The 17,652-nt window shown below is 56.3% G+C and overlaps 1 protein-coding gene across 1 annotated transcript; it reads right to left on the bottom strand.

Moving 5' to 3' along the window:
* Nucleotides 1–1,076: 1,076 nt before the first annotated feature.
* SLC45A1 (solute carrier family 45 member 1) lies at nt 1,077–17,377 on the bottom strand. Its single transcript, XM_047790982.1, has 9 exons — nt 17,297–17,377; nt 12,228–12,648; nt 11,565–11,657; nt 10,880–11,104; nt 8,064–8,803; nt 5,105–5,258; nt 3,484–3,660; nt 1,874–2,079; nt 1,077–1,466 (listed from the first exon to the last, which is right to left on the bottom strand). The coding sequence occupies exons 2-9, from the start codon at nt 12,622–12,624 to the stop codon at nt 1,200–1,202; spliced, it is 2,259 nt and encodes a 752-aa protein (XP_047646938.1). The 5' UTR covers nt 12,625–12,648; nt 17,297–17,377; the 3' UTR covers nt 1,077–1,199.
* Nucleotides 17,378–17,652: the final 275 nt, after the last annotated feature.

Below are 17,652 nucleotides of genomic sequence, written 5' to 3'. Positions count from 1 at the left end.
GATGGATGGATGTGTGGATAGATGGATGGATGGATGTGTGGATGGATGGATGGATGGATGGATGGATGGATGGATGGATGGATGTGTGGATGGATGGATGGATGGATGTGTGGATGGATGGATGGATGGATGTGTGGATGGATGGATGGATGGATGGTTGGATGGATGTGTGGATAGATGGATGGATGGATGTGTGGATGGATGGATGTGTGGATGGATGGATGGATGTGTGGATGGATGGATGGATGGATGTGTGGATAGATGGATGGATGGATGGATGGATGGATGGATGGATGGATGGATGTGTGGATAGATGGATGGATGGATGTGTGGATGGATGGATGGATGGATGTGTGGATAGATGGATGGATGGATGTGTGGATGGATGGATGTGTGGATGGATGGATGGATGGATGGATGGATAGATGGATGGATGTGTGGATAGATGGATGGATGGATGGATGGATGGATGGATGGATGGATGGATGTGTGGATAGATGGATGGATGGATGTGTGGATGGATGGATGGATGGATGTGTGGATAGATGGATGGATGGATGTGTGGATGGATGGGTGGATGGATGGATGGTTGGATGGATGTGTGGATAGATGGATGGATGGATGTGTGGATGGATGGATGGATGGGAGAATGAATGAATGAATGAATGAATGAGTGGGCAAATGAATGGGTATGAGGCCTTCTGACCCCAAAGCGTTGCATGCTCTACCTCTGGTCTGAGATGCAAGGTGCAGACAAGGCCCTCTCCACCCAGCAGTGTGGAGATTTGGGGCTGGATAATTAATTCTCTGCTGGAGGTGCTGCCCTGTGCACAGCAGGATGCTTACAGCATCACTCAGCAGCAGCACCCACCTGAGTTCTGACAACCAAAAATATCTTCAGACGTTGCCAGATGTCTTCAGGGTTGGGGGGCAGGGGTGGGAGGGGTGCAAAATGGGTGCTGGTTATGCACGTGCGTGTAAATGGTTCCTACAGCCCCATCCCCCAGTCTCCATGGCGTGTGGCCCAGTTCCATGGGGGGGCCTCTCACCTCTCGGAGCCACAACTAGAAACCACAGGCTTTGCTGCCGCTGTTTATTGTTTTGTCACATATTTACATCCCAACAGGAGGCCTGTCCCGTGTGCCCCAGGGCCCTTGGGCTGGCTGGCCTGCCTCTGACCCCTGCCGTGGCTCCGCAACTCAGACGTTCAGCAGGAGGGGCTGGTGCTCCTCGGCGGCCGCGTCGCTGGGAGGGATTTCATAGACGACAAACAGGGAGGAGTACAAGCAGCCCAGGAAGGACACGAGGCTGGAGAAGTACATCACCCCGTTGGCACTGCCCACAGCCGACGTCAGGGGCCCCAGGACCAGGGCCACCAGGATCTGGGCCAGGAAGTACTGGCAGCTGAGCAGAGAGATGTCCACACCCATGCCCCGCCGCGTGCCGTCCGCGCTGGACCCTGCGAACTGACCCAGGAGACCCGCATCAGCCGGACCAGCCGAGGGACCCGTGGCCCCCGCCCCACGGGCCCAGGGAGACCGAGGCTTTCTCACGTTGTCTTCAGACGATGCTAATCCGAATGCGCAGGGCTGCTCCCCTTCCCTCTCCCCTAAAGACATGGGGTGTCCGCTGGCTGTGCCGCCCTCTGCTCCCCGTAGACGGAACCCGCTCCCCCCGCAACCCACCCCCCACCCACCCCTGGCGGGGAGCGATCGGTGCCCCAGAAAAGCCTTGCCTGAACCTCTCACTGGCCTCTTACCAATTTCTATTGATTAAGGAGGCCAAGAACCCTGGGCGGTGACACCCGGACCCCGCTCAGGTGCCGCCTCTCCCGGAGGCGGGCGGTGCCCTTGCCGCGGCGCCGGGCACTCACCTGCCTGCTCTGGTAGTAGTCGCACAGCAGCGAGTAGGGCACCGTGCAGAGGGTGGAGAACAAAATCCCGTAGGTGACACAGAGGGACAGAACCACGTAGAGGTTCCTGGACAGGGTGGCCAGCCCGGTCCCCAGGCCGAAGGCCAGGTAGGCGATGAAGTAGAGCGTGCGGATGCTGAGGTGTTCCTCCAGCTTCTCCAGGATGGCTGTGGGGGCAGGGGGCTAGTGTCACCCCAACCCATAGCCCCGGGCCTCAGTTTCCCCCGAGGCCGGCAGGCACCTTGCCCTTGACCGGGAGACCCTCGAGGGGGCCCAGGGAGCTGAGGGGGGGCTGCTGGGGCTGTCTGGACTTGGGGTGGCCTGGGCCAGGCCTCCAGGTGCTGCTGCAGGTGAAGGGGTCTATGGGTGGAAAAACCAGAGATGCTCAAGAACGTAGAAGGGGTTTGAGCTAAACCGTGAATTCTTGCCCTGGTCGTAAGGCTTCTGCCCCTCGCCTGACACAAGGACCACAACAGGTCCCCTGAGGGGCCTGGCCACTCAGATTCCGCCCAGCACCCGCTTCTGAAGTCAAATGCCCTGCCCCCCCCCCCCCCCCCCCGTGCCCCGGTGCCACCAGCTGGGGGAAAACCAAATGCCCAGGGGTCTGCTAGAGAGAGCCGAGGAATTCCTTATTACTGCTCTCTCTGGACGTGGCCCTGGACAGTGGAGCTGGAACTCGCTAACGGGGCAAAAAGCAAAACAGGGGTCCACGATCCGCATCTCTGAGGACGAGTCCAGCCTCCTGCCTGTTTTCGCAAGGCTGGCATCGAAGAATGGCTTTTTATGATTTTAAATAGTTAAGACAAACCCAAAGAAGGTGACTGCGCCACGTGAACATCAGGCCAAATCCAAATCCAGGGGAAGGGCAGTGACGTTTTACTGAAACTCGGCCATGACCACTCATGACGTCTCGGCCGCCACGAGGGCAGCGCCAAGTGGCCCCAGCAGAGACTGTGGCCTGAAAGGCCCGAAGGCTGGACTCCCGGGCCTCCTACAGAAAACGTGGGCCGACCCCTGAGATTCCGTCTGGGGGCTGCTGGCCCCGCAGGCTTTGAGCACAGTGCCCTGGGCCAGCCAGGGTCAAACCTCAAGGTCATCTGAGACTGCCCTCCCCCTCCCCCACCTGTCTTGTGTTCTCTACGGTCTCCCCCCTACAACACCCCCCGCCCCTCTACTCTCTGCTCTGGACCAGCTGCCCCAGGAAGTGACACGGAAGGACTCAGGGAGCTGGTGCACCGCACAGCCACGCCGGGTCGGGGGGGACCAGGTGGTTCGTCCTGGGGCCCCACTCGGCCCTTGCTGGCGGACCCGAACCTCTCTGGCCTGCAGCTTGCTCAGGTCTGGATACAGACCCCGCCGCCGCACAGGGCAGGGCAGCTGACCCCTGACCCCTGACCCCCGACCCTGACAGGTTGCTGAATAAGACAGACAAAGAAACCCTGTCTCCCCTCAAAGCAGGAAGCGGCGTGCAGGTGTAAAGACGCCCCCCCCCACCCCAGAGTGTACCCCAGCCACCTGCAGAACCCCGCCCACCCCCACCCACCCCACCCCCCCCACCCCACCCCCAGCACCTGAGTAGAAGGCAGCGCTGAAGGCGTAGATACACATCCCCCAGCAGCCCATGGCCACGCCGCCGCTGTATTTCTGATAGGCTTCCGACGCGGGCGGGGCCTTCGGGTCCCCCTGAAACACCACCTCGCCCATGAAGTCCGTGTAGAAGAGCAGCATCCCCTCGAAGGAGAGCCACCCTGGGGAGGGAGAAGGGCGGTGACCATGGGGCCGGCGCTGGCACCCGCCCCCCCCCAGCCCCCCCAGCCAGCGGGCGGTCCCATCCACGCGGCCCAGGAGGGCTGTGGGCTCCAACCTTAAAGAAGGGATGACGTCTAGCTTCCCCACTGCTAAATCTGGGCAGGTGTCCTACTTTGTTTTTTTCCTTTTTCTTTTCAGGGCCGCACTCGCGGCCTAAGGGAGCTCCCAGGCTGGGGGGTCAACTTGGAGCTGCAGCTGCCCGCCTGCACTGCAGGCACAGCCACGCTGTGCACCACGAGGGAGCTTCCTAAACAGCCTCATGTTAGCAGCAGCAAACATTTCACAATGTGATTCTCCCTCCTCCCACTGCTGGACGCCTACACCTGTCCCCAACCCGGTCGTGGGTTATTGCTGCTGTGAGAATGCCATGTCGCGGGAAGGAACAACCAATGTCTATATGTGTGTGTGTGTGTTGCACAGGCCATGGAATGCAGCAGCCAGATGAGGATCTCCGTTCCCAGAACGGGGCTTGAACCCAGGCCGCAGGGGTCAAAGCTCGGCGTCCTAACCACTAGACCACCAGAGCACTCTCTCACACACGTATTCTTTTCCTTATTTGGGCCGTGCTTGTGGCATGTGGAAGTTCCTGGGCCAGGGATCGAACCCAAGCCACATCAGTAATAGGGCCAGATCCTCAACTGCTAGGCCACCAGGGAACTCCCTCGCACATGTATTCCTGCTAAAACCTCTGACTGGGTCCTTGGAAAGAATACCAAACAGAATGACTGAGATAAAAGCGATGGACATTTTCAAGCTTCTTGCCAGTTGCCAAACTGCCTTCGGGAAAGGCATTCTGACTTCCGTACCGCAGTGTCTGAGAGCCCCAGACTATCTCAGATTCCTCATCATCCTCAGATATTCAACCACCCACCAGGGAAGTGATACCAATGGGGATGGGATGCAGGTTGGGGCCCCTCAGGAGTCACTGGAAGCAAAGCCATGAAACTGAGCTCAGCCCGGGGTTACCGGTGTGCACGTCTGCGTGTTTCCGTCTCAGCTCTAAGCCTGAGGCTCAGCAGGGCCCGAACTGCTTGAAGACACAGGTCCCCCCATGGAAAAGTGACGCCCCTCAACTGTGAGCCGCCTGAAGAGCTTTTGGTCCTGAGGGTCTGGGCTCCATGGAGACCCAGGTGTCTGGCCCTGAGGACAGGCTGCTCTTGGGAACACCTGTTTAACTTGGGCTCTTCCTAGAGAAAAGCCCCTCGCGCCCCCCACGTCCTGCCCCTGCTGGTGTCTGGGGAGCCTGGGTGGATGGGCAAGGCCTCCTGGGACGGGAGGCTCAGGGCACCCCCCCAGGCCTGGGTCAGAGCCCCGCCCCCTCAGGCAGGGCCACCCCAGTGGGCACGACCCGCACACGGCGGCGGGGGATGGGGGGTGGCTCACCCAGGAAGTGGTTGACGCAGAGGTGGCGCAGGGCCCGGGGCATGTTCCAGATGGTGAAGCAGAGGCGCCTCATGGACAGAGGCTGCCCTGACGGCTCGCTGGAGCCGGTCAGCTCGCTCTCGTATTTCACGCCGTTCAGTAAGATGTTCGCCACCTGGAAGGGAGGCCCCCAGAGTCCCTTGTCAGAGCGTCGAGCCCCGGACACCCCACGGAAGTGGAGCTTTGCCGTCGATGAGAAAGCGGATCAGAAACACAAGCCCGGTGGCTGCGAGGGGCGGCTCTCCCTGGACGGGGACCCAGGCACCAGCACCACCGGCTCAGACAGACAGCATGAGGGCAGCTCTTCAGAGGTGGGCACAGCTGAGAACAGAATTTCCCTTCCAGGTACCTGCCTTTCGGCCACAGGGAGTAACTGAATAATTTGCAAAGGTGAATAAATGTGGGAGATGTCAGTTGCAATCCAGCCCTCATGGGGTCCTGTCTTGGCCATGACAGAGGACAAAGGAGGTTGATTCCAAGGTGACTAGGGATCTGTTCAAAGTTCTCTCTGAAACAGGTGGACTCCTACCCACACACGGGGGTTGCCAAGGGAGTACATGCAGGCTGCCCCAAGTCACCAGCACCAAGCCAGCAGGGCTCGGGGGAAATGCTGCCTTGCTCTCCCTGGCGTACTGGCCTCACCCCACCATCCCCCCGCCTGGGCTGGGGGCGCAGACACCAGCCAGGTGAACTAGTCGCTTTGGAACTAGTTGCTAGGTGTCTCAAGAGAATCGAAGGTACTTCGCTCTGGCTCCACGCAGGAGCTGATGCTGGGTCAGAACCTGGACATTGGGGGGGGGAGATATTAAAATGAAGTCAATGGCCCATGATGCTGGTTCCCAGGCCAGCCGGGACACCTATGTCCCCCCGAGCCTGGATGTGTTTATATTTTGCTTGTGATTTTTTTTTTTTTGGCCACACCCACGGCATGAGGAAGTTCCTGGGCCAGGGACTGAACCTGTGTCACAGCAGTGACCACACCGGATCTTTAACCCACTGAGCCGCCAGGGAACTCCTAGCTCATGGTTTTTACTTTCCTCCGAGAACTGTTGAGAATGGAAATTTTACAAAGGATTCAAAAGAGATGTTCCACCGTAATTTAAGAACTGTATCCAGAGGCCAGCTGGAATTTGGGGAAAAGGATAGGATGACCCCTGTATTGATGGAAGGCCTGCTAAGCTGCCCTGCTGTCACCAAGAAGGGGCGTGGCCATGCCCTTGACCTGAGCACTTAGAGAAATCCCTTTCCTTGGCCAGTGGTGGGATTCCTAGCCCTGCAGTGGCGTTTGGTTCTTCAAACCCTTCAGACCTGAGCTCATCGATGCTGCCCTGGGGGCCCCTGGATATGTGTAGGAGCAGCACCCACCTTGGCAGAGAGCATCCTTCAGGTGGGATGGCATTGAGATGAAGACAACCTAAGGGTGGCTCTAAGACCTACTGGCCACAACGCAAAGAAGGCCCAGTTGTGTTTCAGGGTCGAGCAATGAAGCGAACATGAGCAGCCAGCTCCCAAAGTCTCCGGATGGCCTCCCACGAAACCAGGTGGTCTTCCAGGCCTGGAGGGGACGCCTGACTGAGGGCCAGGTGAGCACGTGGTGTCCACGTCCAAGGGGCACGTCCAGGTGACCTGCCCCCAAAACTGCCTCCCTGGGGGCTGTGCGGGCTGAACCCAGGTCACGGGATTCCTGCTCAGGAAGTTCCCCTGCACGCCCCTGAGGGCCAGGGGTGGGGAGGTGGGGCGGTGGGCACAGAGCTCTTATGTCTACTTTAAAAATTTTTTTATTTATGTATTACTTTGTCTTTTTAGGGCCGCACCCACGGCATATGGAGGTCTATGGGGGTCTAATCGGAGCTGTAGTTGCCGGCCTACACCACAGCCACAGCAACGTGGGATCCAAGCCATGTCTGTGACCTATGCCACAGATCACGGCAACGCCGGATCCTTAACCCCCTGAGCGAGGCCAGGGATTGAACCTGCAACCTCACGGTTCTTAGTTGGATTCGTTTCTGCTGTGCCACAACGGGAACCCTCCCCTTGTGTCTAATTCAAACAAGAGAGTAACTTTCTTTCATGTAAAGTCACCTCTTCAAGATCACAGACTCTGAAAGCTGCTACAGCCCCACACAGACCACCTTCCAGAAGGTTCTCTACCTTCCCAGAACACGCCAGTGCCCTTTCAGATCCAGAGTTACTTGGGTTGGTTGAGGCTGCCCACCTGGAGGGGTGGGGGGAGGCCTAGAAACATCCACCGGGGCTGACGCTTTGCTTCCGTCCTTCAGGAAGACTTAGCTTCATTGGCCCTGGACGCACCCAGCCCACATGGGCCATGGACATAGCCAAGAAAAGACGAGAGGTGACCCAAATACACGTGGGGCTGTGACAAACTCACTACAGGCACATTCCAGCCCGAGTTGCCTCTGGACCAACGTAAGGGTTGAAAAGAGCCTCCCTGTGGAGTTCCCGTTGTGGCTCAGTGGTTAACGAACCCATCTAGCATCCACGAGGGCACAGGTTTGAGCCCTGGCCTCGTTCAGTGGGTTAAGGACCCAGTGTTGCCATGAGCTGTAGTGTAGGTCACAGATGCGACAAGGATCTGGCGTGGCTGTGGCTGTGGTGTAGGCTGGCAGCTGTAGCTCCAATTCGACCCCTAGCCTGGGAACTTCCATATGCCACAGGTGCAGCCCCCAAAAGCCCAAAATAAATAAATAAATAAACAAACAAACAAATAAATAAATAAAAGCAGCATCTGCAGGGTGACGCTGGGCCCAGGAACCCTGCACCCGCCCCTCCGAGACCACGTCCCTGAGGCCCATCTAGTAGAGCCAAGGCCGTTCCCACCCATACGCCTGGATGGGCCGGGAAGTTCCCTCCGTGTCGTCTCACTGACCCTTGCTCCCCGCTCCCCCGTAGCTGCTTTTACCTGTTGACTGAAGGTCACGTTTCTCCGCCTGCTGGTGTCAGAGCCACCACCCCCGGCCGCATCCGGGAGGGCCAGGGTCTGGGGTCTCTTCAGGATCCCGGCCGAGCGCGGCTTGGAGGTGTCCAGCGAGCCCACCTGGAGCACATCTCCGTTGGGGCCGGTGGCCAGGGCAGCATCTCGTCTGTCCCCGAGGCCGCGGTCCTGGCGGTAGAAGCCGTCGGGGGCCCGGGGAAAGCTGACGCTGATGCCCGGCCGAGGCACGCTGCCCGGGATGGCTAGGTAGCCGTCGGGGCCGCCCGTGAAGCAGTCGATGAGGACGTTGTCGATGTTGGACGTGGCGAAGGATGAGGCGAACTCGCTGAGGCCCGTCAGGGAGTTGTCTCTGCTGATGAAGCTGCCGTACTTGGGCGTCAGGGGGCTGAGTGGGGAGATGGGGCTGGAGAAGCTGGCGTACAGGCTGCTGGCCGTCTGGCCGGGGACTGGCTGGCCGGCGGCCTCCTCACACAGGACGGGCGGGGAGGGAGGCAGCGGGAGGCTGGGGCTCTTCATGACCGTCCTCTTCTCGCCTGGGGGCCGCAGCGGTCGCTCGGGGATGCTGACCAGGGTCAGGACGGTGGTGATGCTGAGGGTGACGGCCGTGAAGATGTAGATGACGCGCAGCTGCCCACCCAGGGCTCTCCCGAAGCTGGTTTTATCCCAGTGGATGCCCCCGACCACATAGCCGAACCCTCCTCCGAGACCTTGGGGAGAGAAGCGGGACTCAGATTCCCTCGTGGGCGGGGAAGGAAGGCCCGGTGTTCCCTTCCCTCCTTTCCTTCCCTTCCCTCCTTCCTTCTTTTCTTTTCTTTTCTTTTTTTTTTTTCCGGCCACACCTGTGGCATGCAGAAGTTCCCAGGCCAGGGATCAAACCCACACTGCGACAGAACAGGGACCATACCAGATCCTTAACCTGCTGAGCCACCAGGGAACTCCAAAGGGTTCCCTTTCTGACTCAACTTGCAAAATCCACTCCAAGGACCCAGATGTATTATCTGTTCCCCCCTACACCCCAACAAAAAGGAGAAGAGGATGGGATTCCCAGGGGGTCCCTGGGGGACCCCCATCCCCTGACCTCAAGGGCTGCCTGCCAGAGCACAAGGACCACCTACCCACATTTGGTCCCCTTCTTTGCACAGCGTTTTAGGGTCCAAAAGTGAGGGCAGACCTTGGGTCCCCTCCCCCTTCCAGCCCGCCCCTCCCCCAGCTTCAGTGCTGTTGGGACACGGAGGCCTGGTGCCCAGCACATAGATCACTGCACATGCGCACGCTGGAATTCGCATGGCTGCCCCCGTCTGTGCACCTGGCGACATCATCCTCAGGCATGGCCACCATTAAGAAAGTCACCCCTGACATTCCCGTCATGACTCAGCAGAAACAAATCTGACTGGTAGCTGTGAGGAACTAGGTTCGATCCCTGGCCTCGCTCAATGGGTTAAGGACCCGGCGGTGCCATGAACTGTGGTTTAAGTTGCAGATGTGGCTCAGATCTGGCATTGCTGTGGCTCTGGCATAGGCCAATGGCTACAGCTCCGATTTGACCCCTAGCCAGGGACCCTCCATATGCCTCAGGTGCAGCCCTAAAAAGACAAAAAGACAAAAAGAAAGTCACCCCTAATGGGTCATCAGGAAAAGGATCAAAATTTGAATCATGAAGCGCTGTTTCTTCTGGAATGCATAGAGCTCTCATAAAGGCCCAAAGAAAAAACATCATAAGCTAAATCATTCTAAGCTGGGGTCTATCTGCAGAAAGTAAAATCTAATTCCGGAGCTCCTGCTGTGGCGCAACAGGAGCTGCAGCGTCTCCGCAGCTCCAGTTCCATCCCTGGCCTGGGACAGTGGGTTAAGGCCATGTTGCTGCAGCTGCAACTCGAATCTGATCCCTGGCTGGGGAACACCATATGCCACCAGGTGGCCAACAAACAAAACAAAACCAAGTCTTTCTTCCCACCCCTAAACTCATATGGAGGCTCCCTAGGCCCACATCCATACAGGAGTGTAGAGAGAGGGACGGACACAGTATCTTCTAGAAGACTTGGAGAGGCCAAGCAGCATGCCCACAGTCCCGCCATGCACAGGAGGAAAAGCCCAAAAGCAAGTCAGGCTTTCAGCTCCCGGAGACCACGCTTCTAACTGCTGGGCCATGATGTACAGGCCTTGCCCATGGCGTCTGAAATCCTTCTCTTGATTTTTAGAAATCTTTTCCATCGCTATTTCATTTTATGTATTTATTTATTTGCTTTTTAGGGCCTCACCCGCGGTATATGGAGGTTCCCAGGCTAGGGGTCCCATCGGAGCTACAGCTTGTATGCATATATACACGCATATACCTATACATCTGTATGTAAAATTGAATCTCTCTCTCTCTTTCTCTTTTTTGGCGTTCTCAGGGCCACACCCACGGCATATGGCGGTTCCCAGGCTAGGGGTCTAATTGGAGCTGTAAACACCAGCATCCGCCACAGCCACACCGCAGCTGGATCCTTAACCCGCTGAGCAAGGCCAGGGATCGAACCCGCCACCTCATGGTTCCTAGTCGGATGCGTTAGCCACTGAGCCACGACAGGAACTCCAAAAACGGAATCGCTTGTCTGTGCACCTGAAACGAACACAGCACTGCAAATCAACTCCACTTCCATAAAAAAGAAGAAAGATGAAAAATGCATGGTAGCTGCGACGTTGTTGCTCTTGGAGACGCGTGCGCTTCAGCGCTGCGGTGGTGGCGGCAGCGCTCACCCACGTGGTCCGGGGATCCCACCCCCTCGGGCGGGGGGCCTTACCTGCCAGGAGGGCGTGGATGTTCAGGCCCCGGTCCTGGTCGGCCGGGCTGCACACGTCCATCATGTAGGCGTGGCTGGGGTTATCGGCCGAGTCGGCGCTGAAGTCCATGAGCACCACGCCGCACACGGTGAGCAGGATGCCCCACTTGTGGTCGCTGGCCGTGTCGGCCAGCGCCGCCCCGAGGTCCCTGCCGTTGAGCAAGAGCGAGAGGCCCAGCAGCGCCCCTGCGGACGGAGGACAAAGTCACCCGGGAACGCGCAGACCCGCAAGCCCCGGCGGCCCCCCCGCTTCAGGCCAGACCCTTGAGGGGGCCAAGAATTGCTTTTAAGCAAACCTCAAGCAGAGCACATTGGAAAAGCCACCTGCGGACTCACCATTTATACATATATATGTATATATTTTTTTCTTTTTCTTTTTGTGCTTGGATCAGGATGTTTATGTTATCAAGCAGAAAGGGAATGACATAGACTTTATGAACCTGCTTTTTTAAAGAAATGATCCAACTGAGGTATGTGTCTAGTTAACTGGGGCCCGGTAAACGAGGCACGCCCTGCCACCACGCCAGTGAAATTATCTGGATCATTGCTTTGGTCAACACTCTTTTAGATTTTTCCTAAGAGGAAGCAGTTGGGGCTTTTTTTTTTTTTTTTTTTTCCATTTTATTTCAATTCCAAAACAACAGACCTATGGCCAGGACAAGAATGAAAGGGCGTCTCCTTCCAAACCTTGAGGTACATCGGTCACTCCAAGCACCCAACAGTGGCTGCAGCAGGAATCCTGGAAGAGAGTAGGCCAGCAGTCACTGCTGGGGTCCCCGCGGCACCTGGGTGCCAACACTGAGACAGCCTCATCAGATCCCTGAGATACCTGGGCTCCAATGTCCCCTGTGCCTCAAAAGAATCAGAGGATGAAACTCAGACGCAGCCACAAACAAAAGGTAAACACCCTCTGGGAACCTCTCAGCTGCTTCTCCAGTTTCTGCTTAGGCCCCTCCAAGGCATGAAGCAGCCATGACGTGTGTGGGAATCCAAGAACGTCCAGGACCGCCCAGACCCAAACCATGCCCGGCTGTGCTGCCTGGCTCCTCCGATGACAGCCTGGTGCAGGAGGGTGGACTCCTTGGGGTCTGTGGAGTGCCTGCCATCTGGTCCAGTTTAGATAAAGTCCCTTAAAACCCAGAGTCTGACTGGCTGCACCTGTGTGTGCCCCACACCCCCTACTAAGGAGAAGGCTTAACTCCAGCTTCCCCCTTATCCCCCGGGGACCCTCAAGCTGCCTCCACTGAGGCTTCTGGAAGCTTCTGGGGAGGTCTCCGGAGCCATGACCATGGGGCTGGGCGGGGCTCACCGAGGATGGGGCTGATGAACCACACCAGGCTGTAGAGCTGGTCGGGGAGGCCCATCTGCAGCAGCACTGGGGTCACGTAGGCCGTCTCCATGGCGTAGCTGAACTCGATCCCGAAGAGGATGCAGCCGTTGAACAGCAGCTCCCGGAAGGACCTCTGGGGGTGCAGGTCCCCGAAGTCCACCAGCTCGATCGGACACGGGGTGTTGGGGGGCGGGGGTGGCGAGGGCCGGATGCACTTCCTCCTCTTGGGGTGCCGTTTGAAGTTGTTGGCCCGGTGGCTGATGTGCTGCGTCACGGACCCCGAGTAGCCAGCGATCGGAGGCCTCCAGAAGTCCTGGGGGGCCAAGGCGGGGAAGAGGGCCTCTCCCGGAGGGGCACTGCTCGCCGGGGGGATCATCGTAGGGGGGGCCGGTGGGTGCTCCTGCGGGGAAAGCCCGTTCGGGGGCAGCAGTCACCCGCCGGGCCTCCACAGAGAGCTTCTTTGCCCAGGTGGCTCTGCCCCGCCATCCCCCGTGGCTAGGCTCCCCCTGCCCATGAGGGAGGCTGAGTCAGGCGGGACCCTGAGCACGGACATGCCCCCAACAGGTGGAGCCTGGATGGGGTTCCTGGGCCTCATTTTCATATCAGAGCAGCGCACCCCAGAGACCAGAGCTGGGGAGGGGACCTGTTCCTTCAAGTCCTCAGACAGCTCCTCCAGGAGGATCCAGCAAAGAACCACAAGGAGTGGGAGCCACCAGGAGCCCCTGTGGCTGCCCTCAGGCTCCAGAGGACCCTGGGCTATTTTCGGACTTTGCCCTTCCCTGCAGTTCCAGGGGGAGCAGGGGGCAGGGGTGGAGATGGGGGGGGGGGGATGGGCATGAGACAGGACCCACCTGCAGGCACCCTGAGCATGTGGCTAAGGAAGAGCCCTCCCTTCTTGGTGGAAGAATCACAGCGGTCACCCCCTTCCCCACCCTCAACCCAGGGATCAGAGCCTAAAAGCAGCTGAATGAGTTTAACTCAAGTCCTTTCCTTTTTTTTTTCCCCCCTTTTCTTTTTTTAGGGCTGTACTTGCAGCATATGGAGGTTTCCAGGCTAAGGGTCAAATTGGAGCTGCAGCTGCCAGCCTACACCACAGCCACAGCAACACCAGATCTGAGCCGCATCTGCGAGCTACACCACAGCTCACAGCAACACTGGATCCTTAACCTGCTGAGTGGGGCCAGGAGTCGAACCCGAGTCCTCATGGATATGGGTTGGTTTCGTTACTGCTGAGTCACAACGGAAACCTCCAAGAACACCTCTTATTTACCAAGATGGACAGTAGAGGCGTTCTTTCAAAGTTAGTTTTTAAGCTTTAGAAATGAGGCTCTTATTTCTTTCTTTCTTTCTTTTTTTTTTTGCTATTTCTTGGGCTGCTCCTGCGGCATATGGGAGGTTCCCAGGCTAGGGGTCTAATCGGAGCTGTAGCCGCCAGCCTACGCCAGAGCCACAGCAACGCGGGATCCGAGCCGCGTCTGCAACCTACACCACAGCTCACGGCAACGCCGGATCGTTAACCCACTAAGCAAGGGCAGGGACTGAACCCGCAAGCTCATGGTTCCTAGTCGGATTCATTAACCACTGCGCCACGATGGGAACTCCCCCCTTTTTTTTTTTTTTGAGGCTCTTATTTCTAACATTAACTTACCATACCACCCTCCAGCACACTATTGTTAGCTGCTAACGAGATGAATCACTCTGAAATCCCTCATCACTCCAGAGCTGCGCCCCAGACGCCCCCCAACCCTACCCACTCTGGGATTGTCTTCCTTCTCTTCAGAAGACAGGAGTGGTAGAAATGATTTGTTCCGAGACATCCCAGCAGGAATCAGAACATTGTGTTAACCCTCAACTCTCCATCCAATCGTCCATCCATCCATCTGTTCATTCATCCATCTTCCTTCCCCTTCATCCACCCACATCCTTTTATCCCTCTGTCCATCTACATAACCACCCACCCATTCTCTAACATACCCATCCATTCTCCCAAATATCTATCCACACATCCTCCCACCCATCTACACATCCATCCATCCATCCATGCATGCATCCACTCATCCACACATCCACACATCCATCCATCCACACATCCATCCATCCACACATCCATCCATCCACACAAACACCCATCCACACATCCATCCATCCATCCGTCAAACTGCTCATCCACATCAGCTTTTCCATCTGTCCATCTATATAGCCACGCATCCATCTTCTAATCCAGCCATCTCCATTTTCCCAACTATCCATCCATCCACTCACCCATCTAACCACCCATCCTCCTATTTGGCTGAATACTGATACCAAGACACTAAACTTATAGAGGTAAAAGAAAGACATAGTTCTTGCCCTTGACCTAGGTCAAAGAGTGGAGGAAAGGCATTCTAGGCAGTGGGAATCACCCATGTGAAGGGGCTCTGTGCAGCAGCTGGGCACAGTAACAGGGAGAGATGAACCCATCAGGAAGGGATCAGCTGATCAAGAAGACCTGGGAAGAGATGGATTTCATGCCAAGATGACAGGGATTCACAACAGCAGAGAATCAGTCTGCTCTCACGTCTCTAAAGTCTCTATGACTTTAGAAAAATTCCATCTCACCTCTAACACAAGAGCAGGTGTACCCAAGAACTATGTAGGCAAGTAACACTTCATTAAAAACATAATTCATTTATGAAGTCAAGATTTAAAAGCTCAACATCTTTTGCTACTCAAAGCTCTCACTCAGGCCCTTGTATGTAGAAAAGACCCCAGAAAAATGGACTGGTCTGGCCTTCAAAAACCCAGGTGGTTGTTGGCAGTCCCTGGCATTTCATCCATTAAATCACAGAAACAGAGAACCAGCTGGCACGCCGCATAAGACTCTCTCCTTAGAAGTCCGAAGGCAGACCTTAGCACAGGTGTGTCGGAGAGCTTGGCCTGACTTCACCTGTCTGCTCCCAGCCCCACACCAGCCTCCGTGGCACTGCCTCCCTGCCTCTCTGCCTGCCCCTCCAGGCACACGACACCCCTTTTTCCTATTGGCGTTTTATCCCCTAAAGCGAACTTAAGTGCAAACACATTAGAAACCTTCCCCTTCATTTTGGGATGAAGAACCATGGGCCCACTTTGGAAGAATTTCAGCTGTATAGATGGGTAGAAATGTGAAAAATCCAGCATGGTAAAATTTTAATTATAGTAGCTCAGTGGTGGCTATGTGGGGGATTGCTGCAAAATTCTTCCATGTTTTCCATTTTTTTAAAACCAAAATCAGATGTTATGTAAAATAAAAACGACTTTCAGAAACTCCCCACCCCCCAATTTCAGCCTTAAACAGCCTAGGGTGCGCTACGACGGTTTCGCCATGGCCTGCCCACCCCTTCTGGCTTTGGAACACAGCCCGTAGCCTGTCCCAGCAAAAGCAAGACCCTTGCATTTCCATCCTACACGTCCCTCTCCCACATCTAAACCAGAATTAAACCTCAGCTTGAGGAAAATCTTCGCTAAGTGTCCACCTTCAAGTTTGGGGATCTGTATTTTACCAGTCTCCTTAAAAAATACATATATGAAAAGCTGTCCTTGAAAGTTTGTTCCAAGAATTGTTTAAAGTTCAGAGGGGAATGTTATAAGAAATGAAAGTAAGATTTAAAATAATAAAATAGGAGTTCCCAGCTAGGAACGAAGAGGCTGCAGGTTCGATCCCTGGCCTCACTCAGTGGGTTAAGGATCCAGCGTTGCCGTGAGCTGTGTGTGGTGTGGGTTGCAGACGAGGCTTGGATCTGGCTTTGCTGTGGTTGCGGCACCAGCCGTAGCTCCGATTAGACCCCGGGCCTGGGAACCTCCATATGCCACAGGCGCAGCCCTAAAAAGCAAAATAATCATGATAATAAAATAGAATTGTAACACATGAACACAAATGTTCACCGATCACAGCTGATCACACTTATTATTACTCAGCTCCCCCCGAAATACACACGTATCTCTGGACCCCCCCCCAAAGGTTATATACACTGGGCCCTTCTAGAATCCAGAGGATGTTTTAGGTAATGAATCCCTCAAAAACTGTGTCATGAGATGATTATGTGGCAAATGCTTGATAAAAAATATGTCCATGTGGAATGCTTCAAATCACCCTGCTCTGAGCTCAAATCCCACCTTCCCTTCTCTTCTCCATGTGAAACCAGGCTTCCCACCATGGGGGGGTGACACGGAGCCACGGTCCTTCGCCACGCTTCCTTCTACTAATTCTCGAAGTTAATACTTCGAGGACATCTCCCCAGACCAGTAAAAGGCTCTGTGGACTTGAGGGCATAATCAGCTAGTTACTGGATTGTGGCCCACTTCTCACTTCTCATCTGTGGCAGTTTGGTCCCTACCAGACCGCCACCTGATCCCCACAGTCCTAGTGGGACATACACTGAACTTGAGTTTCATCAGCACCTGGTTCGCCTTCCCTGTAAAAGCTGAAAGACACAAACATCATGGGAACCCCAGAAATAATCTGAGAAGTTATTTCTTGCTGCGGCCAGAAGGAACCACATTGCTCTAACCCTTCTCTTTCAACCGCGGCCTCTCAGCCTTGGCAAGAAAGCAGAAATCCTTGCTGCTTATCATCAAAACTTAATCATGGGATGCGGAGCGAGGTTAAACCAGAGCCCCCTGAGCGAGGTTAAACCAGAGCCCCCAGGGAATCCAGAGCCTTCAGCCTCGGGCGGGAGGTGAACCGGAAGCTGATGACACCTGCCCAGGTGACCCGGGAACAGGCCTCCGGCACCAATGAGCACAGCGTAAGCCTGGGGCAAATTTCACAGTTTGCTCTCTTTCTCAGCAAAGGTGAAATAAATCTTTCACCCGCCTGCTACCCTTCTCTGGGCAGGTGGGCTCCACACTCAGGGGGCGAGATGGGCGTTCCATTTACAGTTCAATTAATTAGACACCCAAGAAGAACAAAGGTCTCCGTGCCAACCTCTAGTCCCAATCTTGGCACTCTGATTACCCTGGGGCCTAAGCCGCGTCGCTCCCGGCACAAAGCCGGGCAGCTGTGCGGAGGGCGCAGGAGAAAATGGAGGTACCTGTGGTTCGAGCCAGGAGGCATCCCTTTCCGAGGCCGGGCTCCCGCCTGCCCTGTGCGCAGCTTGGGTCCCTGCCCGGCAGCCCCCGGCCCGCCGCTGCTGCTGCAGCATCACCCCGCGGGGCGGGGCCGTGACGTCACGGCTGCATCCTCGCCGCCCCGCGGCCGGTACCCGCAGAGCATCCTTAAAGCGGCACGACCCCGCCGCCCCGCTGCGGAGGCGCTGGGCGGAGGCGCTGGACCTCGCGCTGGGCCCCCACTCCTTGCCAGCGGTTCATTCTCCTGACGTTTAAAGGCCGGCAGTGTCTGCAATGAAAGCACCAGGTACAGGCCTGCTTAGACTTCCATGGGTTGGGG

This window comes from Phacochoerus africanus, chromosome 8 (assembly GCF_016906955.1).
Source record: "Phacochoerus africanus isolate WHEZ1 chromosome 8, ROS_Pafr_v1, whole genome shotgun sequence".
In the NCBI taxonomy this organism is placed as follows: Eukaryota; Metazoa; Chordata; class Mammalia; order Artiodactyla; family Suidae; genus Phacochoerus; species Phacochoerus africanus.
This window is presented reverse-complemented; position numbering and strand designations above follow the sequence as displayed.

Coding starts and splice junctions, on each gene's coding strand:
- SLC45A1 (XM_047790982.1), bottom strand. CDS start 12,624: ATGATCCCCCCGGCGAGCAGTGCCCCTCCGGGAGAGGCCCTCTTCCCC. Junction 8,804..10,879: donor CATCCACGCCCTCCTGGCAG/GTAAGGCCCCCC, acceptor TCTCTCCCCAAG/GTCTCGGAGGAGGGTTCGGC. Junction 5,259..8,063: donor ACGTGACCTTCAGTCAACAG/GTAAAAGCAGCT, acceptor CCTCCCTTCCAG/GTGGCGAACATCTTACTGAA.